Source organism: Gracilinanus agilis, chromosome 1, assembly GCF_016433145.1.
Source record: "Gracilinanus agilis isolate LMUSP501 chromosome 1, AgileGrace, whole genome shotgun sequence".
NCBI classification, from domain to species: Eukaryota; Metazoa; Chordata; class Mammalia; order Didelphimorphia; family Didelphidae; genus Gracilinanus; species Gracilinanus agilis.
The window spans coordinates 220,764,917-220,788,163 of record NC_058130.1 but is presented as its reverse complement, the minus strand read 5'-3'; the positions used below and the strand labels follow the sequence as shown (position 1 = coordinate 220,788,163).

General features: G+C 38.3%; 1 protein-coding gene across 1 annotated transcript in view; it reads right to left on the bottom strand.

Annotated features, from left to right (window-relative positions):
• The window catches only part of CDR2 (cerebellar degeneration related protein 2), a 35,688-nt gene that overhangs the window by 3,059 nt on the left and 9,382 nt on the right, over positions 1–23,247 (bottom strand). Inside the window, exons 2-4 of the mRNA XM_044660225.1 lie at positions 18,946–19,058; positions 2,393–2,541; positions 1,937–2,101 (exon numbers count right to left, since the gene is read on the bottom strand). Of these exons, the coding sequence (XP_044516160.1) occupies positions 1,937–2,101; positions 2,393–2,541; positions 18,946–19,058 (427 nt within the window). The remainder of the gene's footprint in view (positions 1–1,936; positions 2,102–2,392; positions 2,542–18,945; positions 19,059–23,247) is intronic.

Sequence of the window (23,247 nt, the reverse complement as noted above, 5' to 3'; positions counted from 1 at the left end):
TTTTTTTGCCAGTTTTACACTCCTTTCCAGTAAAAAAAAAAAAAAAAAATGTCATTTTCTCTGGCAGAGAAAAGCAAAGGAAAATTAGAGTAAACCAGATTAACTTTTACCCATTTTCCCATGATTTTCCTTATCTATCTCCATAAAGAAGCCCTGTCCTGGAGAAGATGTCAGCCTGTTGGCCATCAGACTCTTTGTTTTTTTAAATCCTTACCTACTAAGTATCAATTCCAAGGCAGAAGAGCAGTAAGGGTTGTCTTAGACAATAGGGGTTAAGTGACTTGCCCAGGATCACCCAGCTCAGAAGTGTCTGAGGCCAGATCTGAACCCAGGTGCTCCTGATTCCAGGCCTGGTACTTTATCAAATTCTTGTGTTCCCAGACAATTTTCTCCATATGCCTTAATAGCTTCCTTCTTTTAAGATACCACCATCCCACCAGTTACTTAAATTTACAACTTTGGAGACATCTTTGACCTTTTCCTTTCCCTCATGCTCCCACCCTCAGCCCCAACCCCATCCATGCATTTGCCATGTCTTAACAATTCTGCTTCTCCCTGCCTCTTCTTCCTCCATACAACATCTATCCTCGCACCTCTCCTCCTGGATTATCACAATAGCTTTCTACTTGGTCTCCCTGCTTTCAGCCTCTCCCTTCTCCGATCTCCACAAACTGCAAGCTGGTGCTCCAAAAATGCAGCTCTGATGACATCACTCCCCTGCTCTTCAGGGGACTGACGTTTAAAGCCCTCAAGATCGAATCTGGCTCCCATCTCCCTTTCCAGTCTTAGTTATTGCCATCACTCACTTCATCCACTCTTCCTTCTGGTCAAACTGGCCTCCTTGATACCATCCACATTCATAATTTTATATCTTTGCCAATGTACACAGGTGGTTGCCCCATGCACAGGATAGCCTCCCTCCTTATCAGAATTCCCAGCTTCCCATCCTGATTCCACAGGTGTCAATGTTCTTGAAATTACCTTGTATACCCTTTGGATTTTACTGACATGCATGCACTTTGTACCGTCCTTGTAAGGCATAGGCTACTTGAGAACAGGGAACTTTCATTTCTGTTGGATGTCCAGTGTCTTGCACATAGTAGGATGCTTAATGTTTGTTGAAGCTCTAAGACCATGTACTTTCACAATAGGATCTGGCTGGGTCACACTCACACATGGCTATGATAGTTATGAGCCAACTGCTTTTGCTCCTACTTTGTCACAGTTTACACCCCAAATATGGGCTCAGAGATAACCATGACCCAAATTTCTATGGGATAATTTGGATACTGGGACATGGCCTTCCTGAGGGCATAAAATTACTGTATTCCCCTGGGAAAGCCAGCACAGAGAGACTCTGTTTACCTGTCATTTACAGTGTTTCCTGAGGGAACTCTGGGCCCTCTCTTCAACTTCTATATTGTTTAGATCAGTAATAAGTCCTACCTAAACTATTATTACTCCTCTCATGGGTATAAGGGATCCCAGGTCAAAAAGGCTTTCGTATTTCTAGTACACTTTGGGGTTTGGGAATACCTCTGTCAGTAAAGATGGGGGCTTCTGAAGGCTCCAAGAGGCTCAGATTTATTCATTAGGAATCAATCACTATACAGCCTCACTAGCTAGAAGAATGTTATAGAAAAATTTTCCATGCTTTCAGAATGGCTTTTCCTCATCAGGAAATACTCTGGCGAATAAAGTGTTAATTTAATTCATCTTCCTCTAATATGAAAGCTCAAAAAAAGTTCTTGTAGAAAATCTTAGAATTTTCAGATAAAAGAAGAATGTGTATGTCTGAACTGAAATGAAAGAACCAGCTTTCATGAAGTAATTACAGAGCCAGGTCGGTCTATCTTCCTAAAATTTCTAAAGGGAAGTGATTAGGATTTAGCCTGAATTGCTACAATGCAAAGGGAAGAGATGGGCAACATCTTACTTGCGTAGGTCATAAAGTTCCTTTAGACACGAGAAACTGTGCAATGACTTTCGTTGTTCACATCTCTCCTGGTTCCCCCTCCCTTCACTGGATGTCTTCAGCTCCTCCATCTGGTTCTGGAGGTGATCAACATGACTCTGTAGGCATTCGATTGTTTCTGTCAGACTGGAAGGAGAGAACAGAGACTGATTACAGCCTGTCACATTCAATCAAGGGCATGAGCAGTGAAGAGAGATTAGTTATCATCTACTCAAAGTAGGATTTCTTAATTGCAAATGACTTCTGTTTTATTCACTCTCCTTCATCCAGGGCAAAGAAACAAGCCCAAACTTTACCATGTTATCACTTCAGTCATCATACTTGGCCCACATTCTGTCCTAATTACCAAGTCCACATATAGAGTAGGCCAAATAGCTCCTTGAGGTGTTTCTCAACAAAAGAAAATGGGAGCCTTACCTTAATATCTTTTGCTGGGATGCTTTGCTGTCTGAAACTAGCTTTTGATTAGTCTCTTCTAGTTCCCGGGCGGTGACATCCAGCTGCTCATAAACCTTTGCATGTTGCTCATTCATCTGTCGTAGAAGCTCCACTTGTTTGGTCAGGTACTGCAGGAGAAGAATAATGAGGCTTTCTTACATGCTAACCAAGGAAGATACTAGTGCTACATTTATTTAAAAAGTTACCTTAAATTATAATGGAATGACTGGATAAGAGTATAAGACATTCTTGGGGTACCTAACTTTCCTGATCATTACTATATACTGGGAAAATCTTAATGTGCACTCTAGCCATTCAAAATGAATGTTTGAAGGACTTACCAACAACACAAATCTAAATCTAAATGTAGAACAGGGTAATCCCATGGGAAAGTAAATTTAGGAGAATGTAATTTATATTTAACTTGGTTTTTTATGAAAGCATGAGTATGAATTCCTTTCAAAGAGCAGTAACAACAAAGACTCACATGAAAGATTCTAATTAAAATTGAAAAACAATGCTTAATTGGGAGAATTAATTATTTTTGACAGAAAGTAATAAAAGGCACATTGCCTTGAATATAAGGTGATATTTCAGCTTAATACCAATCAACCTTTCCTCCTCCTTATTTTTAATTCTGTGTGAAATGTTCTTTCTGTAATCCTCTTTATGTGAGAAACTTGCCATGTTATTTATTTTGGTAGGTCTAAGACTGCTTTCAGAAAGGGCTAAGGATAAAAGATTCTTACAGTCCAGGGAAAGACACCTTATAGCTGTAGCATTTAAAGTCACCTTGGACTGTCCTGTCCATCCAGACCAGTTTGCAGGCATTACAAGGCAGATGAAAATACTTTTCATTTTAAATGCATATTAAATTTTAGGACCTGAAGTGGGGAAAAAAATTTTCAAGGTTGGTTTAAAAGTCACTCCTGATTACCACGTAGCTCACTAAACAAATATAATGTACGAAGGTCACAGTGAGATAGTGGGATTTTCTAAGAATACATAATACTCAGGAATGATAGTAAGAGACTTAGGGAGCATGGTGCCATTAAAACAACAGCAGGTAACATAAGAAGACCTCAGGTTGCATCCTGGTTCTGTAATTTATCTGCTATGTGGCAATCTCAGGCAAGGGCAGCTAGATGGCCCAATGGATAGAGCTTCTGGCCTGAAGTCAGGAAGACCCAAGTTTAAATCTGGCCTCAGACAGTAACTAACCTTGTAACCCTGGGCAAGTCAGTTAACCCTGTTGGCCTCAGTTTCCTCATATGTCAAATAAGTCAGAGAGGGAAAGGGCAAACCACTCCAGTATCTTTGCCAAGAAAACCACAAATAGGGTCACTAAGAGGTGGATATGACTGAAATGACTCATCAGCAACAACAATTATTCCAGGCAAATCACTTAATCTCTTTGATCAATCGGTAAAAATGGAGGAAGTCATTCCTACCACACCAACCTGAGGGCAGTTTGGATCAAATGAAACTGTGTACCTAAAACAATCTTGTAGAATATAATATCTGGGACAGATTATCTGATGTTAAAGATCATTCATGAGATTACAACACAAATTTGTAACTTCAAGATGCTGTAAAAGCCACTTTTACTTGTCTGCCTTAATACCAGTCATCTCAGCTGATTATGGATACTTTATTTCAGATACTTAAAGCATCACATAACTATATTTTCATACTTAAAATTAACCTCAAAGATATTTTTGAAAGCACCCTATATACAAGGCAGGAAGAAGAGAGATTAAATTTTAAATGGGGAACCTTAACAGCAGACCAAAAAGCTATTTATGTATATTCTCAGGCAGCATTTTTTTGGGGAAAGCCATCATTTTTCTTTAGTTAGCTACCAAGACAGGATGGTATCTTTGTGCTAGGGTGAAAAGTGACCCTTTTTAAAGATTCATTTTATCTATCTCAAAGGTTATAAGATGTAACTGAAATATTATCGGATGATCAAATGTAATGCTTTGCTACTAATAGCAATGCAATGATCCAGGATAATCCTGAGGAATTTATGAGAAAGAAAGCTATGCACATCAAAGGTTGTAAGATGGGGATAGAATTGTTGGCCTTGGAGTCAAGAAGGCTCGAGTTTAAACCCTATCTGAGACATAAGCAATTATGTCCCTAGGCAAATCATTTAACCCATCTGCCTCAGTTTCCTGATCTGAAAATGGTGATCATAATAACATCAATCTCATATGGCTGTTGTGAGGAATAAATGAGGTAACGTAAAACCAATGTCCCATTCCTAAGGTTTCAAAGAGCTCTGCACAGTGATTTTATTTTAGTCTAAAACATTACAAGTATAATAACCAATGACAAAAAATTGGACTATTTCAAATGAGTTATTTGAAAATCTTAAAGCTTAAGTTAAAGCAGTGTAGTATATTATGTTCTTCTTTAGATAGCAACAAATAAGCAGACTGGGCCATTAAAAACAAACTGAATAACAAAGCAAATATCCAAAAAGTATGTGCCACACAAAAGTAAAATGTGAAGGGCCATAACCTGTGTCAGATAAGTACAACAAAAACAAAGAAGCCAATTACAAAGTGTTGGTAAGACCCAGGATTTGGAAAATGCAGCTTTAAGGAATTAGGTGGAGACACATAACTAGTTCTCACTTAAATAAGTTTGTTTGATCTGAAGGCAGAGCTAACAGGTTTTGAATGGAATCTAACCTACGAGTTGCTCCAAGAAGTTGTCAGAAGCAAGCAAAAGTGGGAAATAGACCTATGTGGACTGGTCACAAATAAATGTAAGGAAAACAGAGCAGAACAGTCTAGAATAGTATCCTGTATCTTAGTAGCATCTTAATTTGTATTCGTTAGCTAGGCAAATCCTTAATTATTAGGCATGTGGGCTAAATACCAGTTAATAAAATGACAAAAAACAAAAAAACAACAGGAAACTTAGGTACTGCCTAAAGAATTTGGTTGTCTAGAAATGAAAAAATGAGATCAATTACTCTAATGAATATAGGATGTTCCTTTGATTTATGAATTATCATGGAAAAGAATCTGAAATCAGAAGTGCAGCTCACACCAAGAAATGTAACCTTCCCCCCCCCACACACATGCCAAGAGGGGAGAAGTATGACAGTGTTTCATCCCTCCTGGCAAGATGGAGAAATTTAAGACTTCATTCTTTATCTCATTCTTAGCAAATGTACTACTGAGTAGGAACTTCCCTCTGGACTATAGCAAATAAATCCTTAAAACAAAGGATTACTCAGAGGTCACTTCTTTTAGACTAGACCAGATGACTAGAACAGCAAGTCACCAAAAAAATTACATTAAACACCAGAGCTGGGGTGGGTGAGGGAAGGGTAGGTAGGTTTTGAAACAATTAGGAAAACAAAAACAAAAAAGACAACAGCTAGAGGTGCTCAGGGGAAAGAAAGTCAAGGGTAGAGATGGGAGTTCCTGGGTTTGAATCTGGCCTCAGACACTTCCTTAATCCCAAATGCCTAGCTCTTACCACTCTTTTGTCTTATTGATACTTGGTATTCATTCTAAGACAGAAGATAAGGATTTTAAAAAAGAAACTATAGAAAAAAGCAGAGGTAACCACACAATCAGAAAACTTGGCCTTCCCCTTTAATGTGGGCAAAAAAGGCCAGTGTATATGGCAATAAGGTGGAAGCTTCACTACACTTCACCTAAAGGTGCAAGGTTCAGACAGAAAGTAAAAAAGAGCCAACATGTAGAGTGAAAACAAAAGTTTGGAAAGCAATAGCTGCTTCTCCCTTCCAAACACATGAAAACTAATAGCTGGTTGTGGTCCTTTGTACATGAAGAGGACCAAAACGATATCACTATGTTGGGGTCAATGTACGTGTCTGACTGATCAGGCTTGGAAAGCACTCCCAGAGCTGGGCACAAATAGCCCTTACAAACATTTGGGATGGAGAGGTCTCTGAACTGGCGCATCCCTCGTTTCTTTTGAGGCTCTTACTGCAATTCTGCTTTGCTCAAGAGCACAGCACTCTCTTTCATGAAGGTAAGCTGTGATGGATGATCCTGTGCCAGTGTCTCCCCCATAACTCACAATTGATACTGAACTTCTTTGGAATATCCTGGTATTGTTTCTTCTGACCTCCCCTGTAAGTGCGTGCTTTGTGTGAGTGCTCCAGAAAAGTATTTTAGGCAAATGTACATTTGGTATTCAAACAACCCATCAGAGTTACACTCTGGATGCCTGGTAGTTCAATTGCAAAAGGGTTTCAGTGTCCAGTACTAAAACTAATAATGAATTCTGTGAATATAACAAGAGGAGGAAAGTCTCCTTAAACAGGTGCATTTGGGTTATTATCCCCATGGTTCTCTAGTAAAAATCCTTGAGGATTTGTTCTCCTGAAGTAGTTTCTATAAGTGAAGTAGTGCTTCCTGATGGATTGCTTCTAGATTTGCATTCCAGCAACTCCCAATTGTCTTGTTTTTTTCATCACCTTGAGACCAAAGCCACTCTTCAGAGGACCACAGAGCTCTAAGGGCCCTTAGAGATCATCTAATCCAGCAGTTCTCAAAGCATGGTTCCCTAGAGGTTCAAGAGACCTTTTTTTGGAGTTCAAGGAGGTCCTTGAGGTAAAAACTATTTTCATAATAGTACTAAGACAGTATTTGCCTATTGGGAGAGCAAGGTTGGGTCTGCAGTCAAGAGAACTGCAGTTCAAATATAGCCTCAAACATTAACCAGCTGTATGGCTCTGGGCAAGTCACTGAATCCTTGTTGCCTCAGTTCCCTTACCAGTAAATTGAGCTGGAAAAGGAAATGGCTAACTAGTATCTTTGCCAAGAAAATCCCAAATTGGGTCCCTGAACAACAACAATATGCCTATAAAGCTACTCCTCCCTTTTCCAACTATTAGATTTTCTTCACAGACTTCAACCAAAACAACATACTGAAACAGGCTGAATGCAGAAGCATTCTATTAAGAGATTAAAAAGATATTAAGACATTAAAGAGACTTACAATGCTACTCCTCTAATTTTGTTTTGAACAAGTTATTTTTAATAAAAATGTATTATTTAACATGTAATGGATTGATTATTGTTATTTTAAATTAATAAATATTTTTAAAGTCTATCCATTTTCTAATATGGCAAATATTAATATTTCTAATTATGGTAAATATTAATAATATAACCCAAATAAACTTCTTTGGAGTCCTCAATAAAGGATAAAGAACAAAAGAGTTTGCAAGCCACTGATTTAATCCAAATTTTCATTTTAAAAGATAAAGACATTGTCTTAGAAAAATGATTTAGTCTGAATTCATACAGTTACTACATAGGTAGGTAGTGGATAGAACTAGGATTCCAACATAGGTCCCCTGAATCTAAATTCAAACCAGTGCTAATTCTATTACTACTACTACTTACTCCATTATGAGACTATTAAATAGCAGTGGTTGGTGTCTCTTTCCCTTAAGTCTTCCCCTTCAGTCCATCCTCCACTCAGATGTCAAACAAATCTTCCTAAAGCCCAGATCTGACCTTGTTAGTCCTCTCTACTCTAATCAATAAATTAGTGGCTCCCTATTACCCCCTGAATTAAATACAAAATCCTCGGTTTGGCTTTCAAAGCCCACATAATCTGCCCTCTCCCTCCTACTTTTCCAATCTTAGAGCTTTCTCCCTACATAAGACCTGGATTCAGTGATAATGGCCTCTTTGTTTTGGTTTCTCACCCAAGACTCCAATATCTCCAGACTTGAGGCATTTTCACTTGCTGTCCCCTAGGTGTGGAACCCGGTTCCTCCTCATCTCCACCCCGTAGGCTTCTAAATTCCAGCTAAAATCTTATTGTCCTCTATGAGAAGCTTCTCCCATATACCATTTCATCTGGTACCTATCTTGTTTGCATATAGTTGTTTACACATTGCTTCCCCAATTAGACTGAGAACAGGGCCTACTACAGTCCTCCTTTTCTGTGTATCCCCAGCCCTTTAGCACAGTGCCTGGCACATAAGAGGTGCTTTAATAAAAGGCCTGTTGACTTGCCTCATTTTGTTTTAACTCTGTACCTGACTAAGTTTTCCAGGATGACAGATATTCTTCAAAAGTAGACCTCCTAGGGCCAGCTAAGTGACTCAGTAGTAAGTGCCAGGGCTGAAGTCAGGAGGTTCTGAGGTCAAATCTAGCCTTGGGACACTTTCTAGCTGTGTTACCCTGGTTAAGTCACTTAACCTCAACTGCCTAGTCTTTATTATTCTTTTCATAAAATTGATATTAAGACAAAAGATAAGAGTTAAAAAAAAAGTAGACCTTCCAATACCAACAGTAATATAATCCTGTTTGACAAATCAAAAAATCCTTTACTGAAATTTATGGATCCATATTTTTCTTTGTTTAGGAATTCTGTCATTTTGTTTCATGGATGCTATAAAAATATGAGCCATAGCTATGAAAATATGAGCCAAAGCTTGGGGTCAGAGAGAACTATAATGAGGAAGAAATTCTGCCCTTTCCTTTTCTTTCTCTCTAAGTATATCTATGCCTAATTAATAGACGAATTTAAAAATCTATCTCTGACAGTCAAAATGCAGAATACTGAGTTGTTTGGTCCCCCCTCCGAGGTTAAAGCCTAAATAAGTTAGTGACAGAATTAGGACTAGAGCCTGGTTTTATCAATCCACATACATTTTATTAAGTGCTCACTAAATGCTAATCCCCCCTTTGAGGGGTCCTAAGACAAAAATGAATGGTCCACATCCTAAGGAATTTATGGGGGCAGGGAATAGCCACACCAAAGTGCCTGCCTTGCACATAGCAGGTGCTTAAAAAACTTGCTGAACTGAATTCTAACTTCTAGTTCAATACCTTTTACTCTTTATTATGCTGCCTTCAAAGCAGAATGACATTCTCTAAAAACAGTTCAAGTGTTAATATTAAGAATAAATATGGGGGCAGCTGGGTAGCTCAGTGGAGTGAGAGTCAGGCCTAGAGACAGGAGGTCCTAGGTTCAAACCCAGCCTCAGCCACTTCCCAGCTGTGTGACCCTGGGCAAGTCACTTGACCCCCATTGCCCACCCTTACCAATCTTCCACCTATGAGACAATACACTGAAGTACAAGGGTTAAAAAAAAAAAAAAAGAATAAATATAGGGGCAGCTGGGTGGCTCAATGGATTGAGAGCCAGGTCTAGAGATGGGAGGTCCTGGGTTCAAATCTGACCTCAGATACTTCCTAGCTGTGTGACCCTGGGCAAGTCACTTGCCCCCATTACCTAGTATTTACTGCTCTTTTGCCTTGGAACCAATATATAGTATTGACTCTAAGATGGAAGGTAAGGGTTAAAAAAAAAAAAAAAAAAGAACCAGTATACTTAACTACTCCATTAGCAACCACTTAAAATCATTTATAGATAAAAAGATAAACCTACCCTCTATTCCATTCGAATATTGAAAACTCAAGCTTGAAAAGTACTTGTGGAATTGTAAAAGGCTACCCACTAATCTAATTGTGCCTCAGGGCATCAGACCACACTGCTGTCCAATGCCACATTCAATGTTTTCCCTCCTTTTCCCCATCTAGGACAGAAAAACCAGTCCTGGAATCCAGAAAAACTCGATGCCTGAATATCAGTCTAGCAAAAGGGCAGTCAGACAAGTCTCTGAAATCAACAGGAATCTGTCCAACTAGAGCACAGATAACTAGATAACTTACACCTCTTCTCTACAAGCAGAAGGGTGGCTAATCGTATCAGAATCTTTTAAAAATCCAGCTTTCCAAAGCAGGAATATTCTAAGCCTAAAATCTCTGGTAAAATTTCCAGTTGTCTACCCACTTCCTTAATAGGTCAAGGGCACTCCCAACCAGCCTTTCTTTAATCCCATTATCCAAGAGGCTGAGGCTCTGGGTATGCTAAGAATATAAACACAGACAACGTAGAAAACTCAATCATTTTTGAGGGGGAAGTCTCTAGCAACTGGGGGTGGGGTGGGGTTGGAAGGGAAACAAGATAGGCTTTCTGTAGGAGGCAGCAATTAAGCTGAGCTTTGAAGGGGAAGGGGGCAGGCATTTATTAAGCATCTCCTATGTGTCAAACACTGAGCTAAGTGTTTTACAAGTATTATTTCATTTGACCTTCACAACAACCTCATTTTTTTTCTTAACAGTTGAGGAAAATGAGATAGACAAGTGTCTGCTAGTGTTAGTTAGACAAGTGCTAGTAAGTGTCTAAGGCTGCATTTTAACTCTGGTCTTCTTGCCATATAACTCCCTTTCTTAAATTTTTTTTTTTTAAAGGAAGAGAGAAGAGGTAGAAATGTAGAGGGTATATAATTCCAGGGATTGGAGGGAAGGAGAGAGAGAGAGAAAGAAAGAGAGAGAGAGAGAGAGAGAGCGCACCTTAGCAAAGGTGGATGAAAAACAGAACGAAAATCAGCAAGTATGGCACTCTGGCTTGAATTTACATTGATAAACCTAGAAAGTATAGTCAGAATATGAAGGGCTTTACAAATCACACAGAAGGAGTTTGTTCCAAAAGGCAAAGGGGTGCCACCAAGGTGACTAGTCCCATTAGCACACATGCCATTCTTTGTTCACTGTGAATAGTTTGCTCTACGAATATATCTTTTTGTGTGGTCATGCAAAACATTATTTCCATGTCAGCCAGGTTGTGAAAAAACAACAACAACAACAAAAACCACAGATTCCCCCCCAAAACAAAACAAAATAAAATAAAATAAAGAAAGCAAAAAAAATAAGCTTTGTTCTTCATTCAAACTCTATTGGTTCTTTCTCTGGAGGTGAATAGCATTTTTTATCATAGGTCTTTGGGAAATGTCTTGGATCTTTGTATTGCTGATACAATGTACCATGTTCTCCTGGTTCTTTACAGTTCTTTTTTTTATCAATTCATGTAAGTCCTTTCCAGGTTTTTCTGAATCCATCCTGCTTGTCGTTTCTTATAGCACAATGGTGTTTCATCACAATCATATACTACAGCTTGTTCAGCCATTCCCCAACCACCAATTTCCAATTCTCTGTTATCACCACAGAAAGATATATTATAGTTTTGTACAAGTAAGTCCTTTTCCTTTTCCTTTTTTAAAAATATCTCTTTGGAATACTGACCTAATAGTGGTACTGCTGGGTCAAAGGACATATACAATTTCAGAGCCTTTGGCCTTAGATGAGAATATCCTTTTGAATTTGTCTCAATTTTAAGTTTAAAATTGCCCTGAAGTCTTCACTAAAAGAGTAGATCAAACAATCAATCAATAAGGATTTACTAAACAACTAGTATATACCAGGTAACTGGGGGTACAAAGACAAAACTAAAACATTCTCTGGCTTTAAAGAGCTTAGATTCTCTAGCAGGAAAGACAACTCAGGCGCAGAGATGTAAATATGAAATCTATACAAAATAAATATAAGGTAAATTTGGGGATTTTAAGGTAAACTTGTAAAAATGACACTAGAGCTTTGAAGGAAAGAAGGGATTCTAAGAGGTGATGGTGAAGAAAAAGAGTATTCCAAAGGTTCAGATAAAGACAGTGAGTACAGTAAGAAGGCCTGTTTGACTGAACTATATAGCACACAGAAGAGGGAAATCATACACACAATAAGTTTGGAAAGGTGGATCAGAGCTAGTTTGTGAAGGGTTTTAAAAGTCACAAGAAGTTGACAATGGAAGTTCAACAATAAACTGGAGTTTATTGAGTAGGGGGTGGGAAATGACCTGTATTTAAGGAAAATCACTTTGGCAGCTTATATGGGAGGTGGACAGAAGAAAGGAGACATAAGACAGAGACCAATTAGAAGGTTTTTGCAATTGTCCATATTACAGACCACAAGGGACTATTAGGCTGATGGCCTTGTGATAGAAAGATATGAATGTAAGAGATTTTACAAAAGCAGAAACAACATTTGGTAACTGATTAGATATGTGATATGAGTGAGAGAATGACTCATGGACAACCCTTAGGTTGTTTCTTGAGAAACTGGAATGATAATGGTGTTCTAGACAGAAAGAAGGAAGTCTGGAAGAAGGGTGAGTATGCGGGGTAAGATATTAGTTCAGTTCTGGACATGTTGAGTTTGAGATACAGGATATCCAGTTAGAGATATCTAAGAAGCAGGTAGGGAGACACATGACTGGAGTGCAGGAGGAAGATTAGGGCTAGATATATACAGATGATCTCTACATAGAGATCATAATGAAATCCATGGGAGCTGATAAGGTTGCCAAATATGAGAGTATAGAGAGAAAATGAGGATCCAGGATAGAGCCTTGGAGAATACCTACAGTTGAGGGGCATGATAAAGATGATCAGCCAGTAAGAGAAACTGAGAAGGAACAGTCAGATATGTAGAGAAAACCAAAAGTGAAGGGGCAACAAATCATGAAAACCCAAATAAAAAAGAAGGTACAGTAGAGAGCTTTCAATAATCTCAAATGCTGCAGAGGTCAAGAAGAATGAGAACTGAGAAAAGGCCATTAGAGACTAAAATATCACTCCTAAATTCGAAGATAGTAATGATGGAGGGATAATGCCAGAAGCCAGGCTCTAAGGGCTAAGAAATAAATAAGAAGGCAAGAAGTGAAGGTAAAGGGTAAATATACATCTTTTAGATGATATTTGAAGTTAAGGAAAAACAACAAGGTTGAATATTCCTTTCAAATAATGTGCCTCTTGCTCACTCAGAAATGCTCATCTAAAATCGAATGTAATGGGCTTCTGTACCAGCAACAATGCAATGACCCAGGACAACTCTGAGGGATTTATGGTAAAGATGCTACTACCCACATTCAGAGGAAGGACTGCAGGAGAGGAAACATATAAGAAAAGCAACTGCTTGAACGTATGGGCCGGGGTGGACATGATTGGGGATGTGGACTCAAAATTACCACACCAATGCAACCACCAACAATTTGGAAATAGGTCTTGATCAAGGACACATGACAAAACCAGTGGAAATGTGCGTCGGCCATGGGTGGGGGGAGTGCGGGGGGTGAGGGGGAAAGTAGGAGCATGAATCATGTAACCATGTTAAAAATGATTATTAATAAATGTTAAAAAAAAAAGAAATGCTCATCTACACATTTTAAGGTGGTTTTTTTAGGTTCAAAACTGGAACTTGCTTCAAAAAAGTGATAATTTGTACCATCTAGTCTGAATATTTCAGTAACTAGTTTAATTAATCTCCCTAAACAGATAAAGAAATGAAAATAACTTGGCTCACAAAGCAATTCTTCTTAAAAACCCTTACCTTCCACCTTAGAATCAATACTATGTATTGGTTCCAAGGCAGAAGAGTGGCAAGGGATAAGTGACTTGCCCAGGGTCACACAGCTAAGAAGTGTTTGAGGTAAGATTTGAACCTAGGACTTCCTGTATCTAGGCATGACTCTCAATCCACTGAGTTACCCAGCTGCCCCCACAAAGCAATTATTCTGGCATAAGCTACTAGGTTCCTTTACTAACCAACAAGCAAAGCCCATTAATTATGTAGCAATTTGAATTTATTCCTCTTCTACAGTTTGAAGAAATCCTTTAATTTGTTTAGTTGTTATTGGGAGGGATTGTCTACCTTGTGTAGAATTATATTTATGTAATTAATATCAGGCAGACACTTTTCTTTTAGGATTAATTTTAGGGGCAGCTAGGTGGCTCTGTGGATAGAGAACCAGGCCTGGATATGGGAGATCTTGGATTCAAATCTCGCCTCAGATACCTCCTAGCAGTGTGACCCTTGTCGAGTTACTTAATCCCCATTGCCTAAGCCCTTACTGCTCTTCTGTCTTATAATTGATACTTAGTTAAGGCAGAAGGTAAGGGTATTAAAAAAAAAAAAAAAAAAGGCCAATTCTATCTACCATTCTTCATAACGACCCCAAAAATTTTATAACATTGAAACACATTAGCTACAGAAAGCCCATGGACTCCTAAACGTAGTATCTGTCAATCCTAGTTCTTGTCTTACCCTAGATTCTAATCTCCAACTGCACATAGGATATTGTCACCTGAATGTTCTTCCTACCAGCACTTTTAAGTGAACATGTTGGAAGCCTGCTTCCACTGTATCTTTCCTTTTAAAGCTTTCCTTTCTGACTTTCCTATTTCTGTCTGTGGCACCACCATTTACCCAGTCTTCCGTGTTCAGGACCTTGGTGTTCTACTGGACTCTCCCCCTTTATCTCCAAAACACTCTTCCATTCCACCTCAGACTATTCTCACTGTTACCCACCACCAACATCTGTTACTGTCACGTGCTTGTGTCAAGAAGAAAAAGGGTCTCATCACGGATCCTCCTCATTCCTTTCTTTCATTTCATCCCCCCTACGCTCCTCCTGCCAGACTTGCCTTTCTTATAAACAGATCAGATAACTTCTTGCTCAAAAATTCTCAGGGGCTCCTTTGGGCTTCACCAATATCTTGGACTGCTGGTCAGGGTCCTTCACCATACAGTGCTGCTCCGTCTTCCCACATTTTTTTTCATTTCATCCTTTTTGTGGCCACACTGCCAAACTGGATTGATTTGCCATCCCCCCTGCTGGCCTTAGGATTCCCCCCCCCCCCATCTTTTAAACCCAAATCAAATTCACCTTCTTCACAACCTGGTCAGTTTCAAGGTTTTTCCTTTGGTGTTTACATAGCATTTTGTTTTGCCTCTTTCTAATGTAAGATTCATTTAAGTCCTGAATATTATTATCACTCACAAAAATGGAAGGACTTAATAAAACAAGGTGACAAACTTCATTGTCATCTCCAGACCAAGGACTGCTGTCTTAGCTAATCTCTGACTTTCCAAGCAGCTAGCACTATGCCCTGTAATTCTAAAAGATCTGTACATAATAGGGTTAAATATTTTAAATCACCTTGAGACTGAAATACAAACAAAATTCTCTTTTTCCCTCTGTTGTCCATGTATTTTAAGGAATTAATCAAAAAGTGTGATCCCTCTAGGTTATCAATCAAGTTAGAAAGACATTCTCTTTGGCCAATGTGACATTTGGCAGGCCTTTCTTTTCTAAAAGCTTGAGTTTTCTGCACTTATAGGTATCTTGGCAAACACTAAGCCTCATTAAATTCAACTTAGGGAACAGTATGTTCTACGATCTCTGTCTAACAAGTTGTATTTGGCATGTTTTCAAGTCTTGCTTTCCCAAAAGTTTTAGAAATATGTTTTGGACATACCACACAAAGTTTTGTGAAAATGAGATGAAGGGGAGGGCCTACTGCACACTTTGTAAATATGGTAGAATTAATAGGTACCTTAAATGACAACAAGAGAGCTGAATCTATAAGGCCTAAGTATTTTTTGCTTCTGATAAACTCATTTGAGTGAAATAATTTCTGAGTAATTATAAGTTTCCTGTGTCTGGTCCCCTCTGAGTTACAGTATAGTTGAAGAGTATAAGAAGACCTCAGCTTTAGAGCTACCTCTGTTATTAATTAGTTGTATAAGTTATTTTATTTTACGTTTTAAACCCTTAACTTCTGTGTATTGGCTCCTAGGTGGAAGAGTGGTAATGGAGGTCAAGTGACTTGCCCAGTCACACAGCTGGGAAGTGTCTGAGGCCGGATTTGAACCCAGGACCTCCCGTCTCTAGGCCTGACTTTCAATCCACTGAGCTACCCAGCTGCCCCAGTTGTATAAGTTATTAATTACCTTGGGGAAGTCATTTCATCCTACCTACCTTCTTCATTTGTAAGATTAGGGTATTGGGATGATCTCAAGTGGCTTTTAGCTTTGCGGTTCAATTCCTATACCTCATCTCTCTTTAACCCCAGTACTGAATAGAGATGGCATTCAAAAGATTCAGGTTAACATATGCTCCATTTTCATGGACAACTTGAAAATTCTCTTTACAGGTACAAAAGGCCTGGGTCCTATGTTGCACAATCTTTGGGAGTTTAACTTTCAATAATATTATTCATTGAGATGTTTCTAGAAAAAATAAAATTTCCTAATGAACAGTTAATAAGATAATGGTTATGAAACCATAAGAAAGGTCTTCAATTCATGTGCTAGTTAACTGGCAGTATTTGCTAATTTTACCAACAGCCAGGTCAGCTAGGTAGAACAATGGACAGAGTAACAAGTCAGGAAGACTCATCTTCCTGAATTCAAATCTGACCTCATAGACACCAGCTGTGTGACCTTGGACAATTCACTCCCTCAGTCTCCTCATTTGTCAAACAAGTTAGAGAAGGCAATGGCAAACCACAATGGCAATGCCAAGAAGTCAGACAGGACTGAAAAAATGGCTGAATAAATATTATTATATTTTTTAATATATATGTATTGAATATATATGTATTAATATAAATATATATATATTTTAATATATATATGGCTGAATAAAAACAGGTGAAACAATTATCTCATGATCAAATCAAATCTGTTCATGGATAAATCCATCAACCAGGTGACTTTCTACACCAGTGCCTTCCCTGGACCACCCCTTTATGTACTATCTTCCCCATATAAATGTGAATTCCTTGAAGGCAAGAACTATCGTTGTTTTTGAATTTGTATACCCAGTGCCCAGGCATGGAATAAGCACTTAAATCATGATTTTTTCATTCATTTATACCTTACTAAAGAGATTGAAGTTAAGCATCTATTTTAGATTATTGTCTATCTTGTAAATTGAGACTAAAGTAGTAGAGAGAGAAATGTGTTTTACTACTAATTCTTTGCATGGTACAACTTATGAAAAAAACTAATAAATTGAGGTATTTAGTCACCTTGGTCCTTCACCTTTTCATCATCTTCAAAACTTATGAAACTAAAGAATATTCCTATCACTGTTTTGTGCTTAAATAGTTCCAAATTCGATTTAAACTTAGCTAGTTTTAGAAGATTTGTCTTGTCCAATTCTTCACAACCCTTTGGACCATAGCCATACTGAAATTGTCTGCCTTTTCCTTCTCTAGTGGATTAAATGACTTGCCTAGAGGCACACAGCTGGTAAATGTCTAAGGCCAGGTTTGAACTCAGGTCTTTCTGACTCCAGATCTAGCATTCTATCCACTGAGCCACCTAGCTGCCTCCAGAATGAGATAACAGGGCAAAGCACTGGTCAAGTATCAGAAGACCTGGGTTCTACTTCCAGCTCAGACACAGATGAACTTACTATGACCATGAATAAGTCATCTGACCCTTCACATAAGGAGACACTCATACAAGCATCTAATGGTTTACAAAGCACTTTCTTGATAACTTTGAGGGGTAAAGGTAAACATAAAGAAGAAGTATCCTAATTTTACAAACCAGGAAACTGAGGCCAAGGAAAAGTAAGTGACTTACCTAAAGGAGATAAGACTGCACTGAGATCTCTGGACCTAAATTCAAGTTTCCTCCCACACTCTCCAAACTGAGAATAAGACTAGATACTCTATATATAAAATCTTCCCTTTCAGCTCCAACATCCTACAGTTCTCTGAAATCTTATCCATAGCGCTACAAATGTCATTAGCAGGGTATGTTAACATGGCAGAGTAGACAGTATTCTGGGCTGGGACTCCAGGCTCTCACACTAATTCCTTGACCATAGCCAAGTAACTTCATTTTCTTAGGCCTCATTTTCTCATAGATGAAATGAGGGGGAGAGTATACAGAGCCTTTAAGGCTTCAGGTAGCTCTACAATTCTATTCTTCAATGTACTTTTTCCAAAGAAGAAGCCTAAAAGATTCACTATTTCTTGGTTTCTGCATCTAAGGCAAGGACATTATCTGGGCAATCCTGCAACTCAATCATGTTTTCTCAATATTGGCAAAGGTTATCTTCAAAAACTGACTTTCACTGCAGCAGTCTATTTCAATATTCATTGGATGGATATACAAAATAAACAAAAAAAACCCATGCTACCCTGAAAATTGTATTATTATCCTATATAAAGTCTAAATTCCTTTGAGAGTAATTTTAGGATAAGAAACTTGCCACCTCCCAAATCCAGAAAGTGAACTGTTTGGAGAAGGTGCCATGCTGCAGAAGCCACACACTGCAGCAAAAGATCCAGTGTGAACTTTGGGATGTGGTGATTTGAATTGTGGGGGTTTGAACGCATTTATTTTGAATGTACACTCTTAAGCCAAAGGGAACTACCCTCTAATTGTTTTTTTGTCAATGCACCTAACATTGGTTTTGTTCTTGTTCTCTTTTATATACCTTTAGTTAAAAATCTTTAGAGCTATAAGCTGGTTATGTTTAAATGATCCATTGGATAGACTAGTCTCCCAAAGGATCACAGGGGTGGGGGAGATTGTGTAATTAGAATTGTGTACCCCAGGACTAAGTTTCCCAGCATCCCACTTTCACCCTTACATTATGTCCTTAAGTTTTGGACATAAGTTTCTGTAACCACGCCCCTTCTCTCTCTTCTCCCACTTTCGCAGTCCAGTAAACTTGTCTTTACTCAGGCTTCTATCTATTTCCTCTACTTCAAGTGATTATTAATAAATCTTATAAAATATAATACTTGGAGTTATTGGTTATTAATTTTAGTCTTACAAATCCCAGGACATTGCTGCAGGAATGTTAAATGAGTTTACCTCAATTTCCTGTAACTGCTCCTGGTTGGTTGTATACATGTGCTGAAGAGACTCCTCTAGCTCTGTGTTTCGATCCAGCAACGTCTTCCCAAGCTCAGCAGCAAGTTGAAGATCTAACAAAATAATAACAAGCATCATAATAATTTATATAGTACCTTACGATTTACAAAGTTTTACAAATGCTATTTGATCCCCATAACCTGGGGAGGATAGATGCTATTATTATTGTCTCCATTGTACAATAAACTGATGATAATAGTTAACATCAATAAAGCATTTTCTACATGCCAGGCACAGGAGCTATACAAATATTATCTCATTTGATCTTCACAACAAACCTGGTGCTACTGTTTCTACAATTTCACAGATGAGGAAACTGAGGCACAGAAAGGTTAAATAACTTGCTGAGGATCACAGAGCTGCTAAGTGTCTAAGGCAGGATTTGAACTTAAGAGTTCCAGACTCCAGAGCTAGCACTTCATCCACTGTGCCTATATTAGTAGCTCTCATAGCAAAACGTCTTCTTTAGCAATGATATATTAGAAATATGGAGAGGAGCATCTGTCCCAGATTCTGACTAATTAGTGATGTGACCTTAGGCAAGTCACTTCACATGTCTGAACCTGAATATTTACCTCTACAGTGAGGTGCCTGAACCTAATTGATAACCTCAAAAGTCTTCTACCTTTAAAATCCCATGGTGCTCTGGTTGTTTAGCTGCATCCTTCTGAATAAATCTAAAGTCACAATTCATATTATACAATCCAAAAATTATGGCTGACCCAAAACTCACCAAGGTAATGGTGAGAAGTTTATAGTAGCTTCTACCGTAACCAAGTAGAGAAATGGATTATAGCAATAGTAAAAAACAAACAAAATCCCTCCAAACCAAATGAAAGTTCACATTGCAGGCTGCCTCTTCTCTAGACCAGCCTCTACCTCCAGCTACTGACCTATCCTAGAAATGTCCATACTTTATGATTGTAAAGTGGGAACGTCTGTTAGCTCATCCCTAGCCTCTTCCTCTGCCTGTGACATCAGAGATTATAACTTTACTCTCCCAGGGCTGAATTTGGGAGTCGTTAAGAGACCTGGATTCAGATCCCATCTGGACACTTGCCAGTTATGTGAACTCAGCTTTCTGATCTATAAAAATATGCAAAATAACATAATACTCATTCTGTCAAGATTGTTGCAAAGAAAACATTTTGCAAACTGCAGGGCACTATATAATAACAACTCTTCTCATTTATAGCAGTTGGAGGGACAGGAAAATTTTCCTCACAACAACTCTGTAAAAATTGTGTAACTATCATCCTTGCTTTATGGACGAAGAAATTAAGGCTCAGAAAATTTAAGTGATTTGCCCAAGGTCACAGAACAAGTCAGGGGCAAAGCCAGGATAAACTCACATTCCCTGGTAGAGAGATTATTGGTTTTCTATTAGTGGTCAATGCACATTTATAAAGCATGGAACAGGAAGATTGATATTTATTATGAAACTCTTCAACAGGAACATCAAGTTTTACCACATTTGATGTAAAAAGTTTTTAAAAGAGGAAAGATAGTGGGGGCAGTTGGGTAGCTCAGTGGATTGAGAGCCAAGCCTAGAGACGGGAGGTCCTGGGTTCAAATCTGGCCTCAGACACTTCCCAGCTGTGTGACCCTGGGCAAGTCACTTGACCCCCATTGCCTACCCTTACCACTCTTCCACCTATAAGTCAATACACAGAAGTTAAAGGTTTAAAAAAAAAGGGGGGGAAAGATAGAGAAAGAGTATTAGTCCTTACTTATTTCTGGTATCATTAAAATTTCCAATTAACCAATAATTTTAAAATAGTAGTAATGAATAAAAAAAGCTGTGTCTTTTACTATTATGAAGAAAGTAATTTAAAAATATTTGCATCTATTTAAAGTCACTTTAAATAGAGTGGCACCATGGGACAGTGGAGAGTGGGTCTGAATCAGGAAGACCGAGGTTTAAGTTCTGTTTCTGACACACTAGCTCTGTGGCCCTGGGCCCAAAGTTGCAGAACAGTTATTGGTCTACATTGGTGGAGGGAATATCTTCGCCAAGAGTTCCTTGCACCAAAGAAATCATAGGCATAGGACCAAAAATAAGTAAAATCCTTAGTTAGTAAATCTGATGTTAAATATATTTTCTAGTAATTTATTCACGATAAATACTGCATATATTTCATTGAGATAGCAGGCTTCAAATCATTGTAACGCTGTGTATGCATATAATGACACCTTTCTCAGACAGAATATAAAGTATTTAATACAAATCTTTACAAGATAATAAGGTATTTAGTCTTATTTTTCATAAGAGACAACAGAGGCACAAAAGATGTTAAATGATTTGTCTAAAAACTGCTCTAAGGGACAAAACAAAGTTTATATTTCAGTTTTTCCAAGTATACAGGGCAGCACTTGTATACCAAGCCCCATAATCACTTCCTTCATCATCCAGATCAGATCGGTATCATTTTACATTTATTGAAAATAAAAAGTCCTGCCGGAAAAATGTTGTCAGTTTAACACCATTTATTTTTGCATGAGAAAATACTTATTTCCTGGGTGGAAATACTTTGCTCTTTTAATTTAGTTTAATACTCAGAACTATGGAAATGGAGTTAAAGAACTTGGATTATTATTGCCAGTTCTGTGGGTGAGTCACAGGCTCAGGCAAGTCTACATTTTGTTTTTTTCCAACTGAAAAATTGTTACTATCCAATAATATTCATTAAATTCTTTTCAGGCCTTGGACTGAGATACTACAGAAAATAGTTTATACAAATAGGGTGTGTAAAACCCACACAGACGCTACCATGCTGTAACTGAGGCCAAAGCCTACCATGACATCATTACTTAGGTATTACTTAAACCTCTTCTTTCTGTGTCCTGGCCTGCTTGTCACATAGTGTAAAGGCCAGAGACGGGACAAAGACATCCTAAATTAGTCATTGGAAAGGAAACCTTTCCCAGAATCAAGCCTCTAGTTAAGAGACTACTCTACTTCCTGTTCAGTTGCATAGGGTCATCTAAAATAGTTTTATTCAAGCAACCAGCTTCATTTTTTGTGTGCAAACCGTTTCATTTATTACAACCATTTTTGCCAATTTTGCTACTATTCAAAGTGATATAAAGCACAGAGCTCTTCAAGCAAGAAACAAACAGCACAGAATTTAAATTCTGTTCTTATTACAAACTACATTTCTAGTTAACACAAAGCCCTGATGACTTAAGTCTTAAGCACTATCGGCTCCTAAATATTTGACAAGACAGGATTTTGGCAACACCAGAATTTATGACCAATGTCAACCCTAAACAGCCTGACTTTATCTTTGTGAAATAGCATACTACTCATGTAGTCACTGTATAGTCTACTATTAGCACATCTGTTATCTTAAGACCAAGTTTTTGTTGTTGCTTTGAAAAACAGCAAAACTATTCTTTTCTGGTTGTGCAGCATCTGACTCCTACCTGTAGACAAAAACTGTCAAGAAACACAAAAAAGGCTATCTAGAGTGGGGGCGGATGGGATAATAGATTTTTGAGTAATCTTATTTGGCATTTTCAATTAAGGATTCGAGGTTTGGAAGATCCTGTTCATTTCTCATTAAATAATTATTAAGGTATCTTTATTTAAGGGGTTCTCTTTTCTGAGACAGCCGTTTAATAGTGAAAGCATTGACCTGAGGAATCAAATAACCTAGATTCTAGTCCTAACTTTGTCACTAATTCTCTATGCAAGTTGGACAAGTGACAAATTCTTGTAGCGTCAGTTTCCTTTGCTAAAAATTGAAGGGGCCAAAGAGGATCTTGAAGAGCTCTTTTAGTCTGAACAGTCTATGAATCTATGATTTTGAAACTATAGTCTTCCTAAGAACCTTGCTTTAACAGACTCTGAATTACTCTTTATTTACTTCAGGCTCAGAAATTCCAACATAGAAATGCCTTTATATATTTTATGATTCAACAAGTTAAAGTGTATTTTAATTATGTTTAACTGAAAGCTATGCAGGTGTTCAAATATCAGTACAGTACAATTCTTCCTATCAAGAAAACTGGGTCTAGGGGGCAGCTGGGTAGCTCAGTGGATTGAGAGCCAGGCCTCGAGATGGGAGGTCCTAGGTTCAAATCTGGCCTCAGACACTTCCCAGCTGTGTGACCCTGGGCAAATCACTTAACCCCATTGGAGGAGGAGGAGGAGGAGGAAGAGGAGGAAGAGGAGGAGGAAGAAGAAGAAGAAGAAGAAGAAGAAGAAGAAGAAGAAGAAGAAGAAGAAGAAGAAGAAGA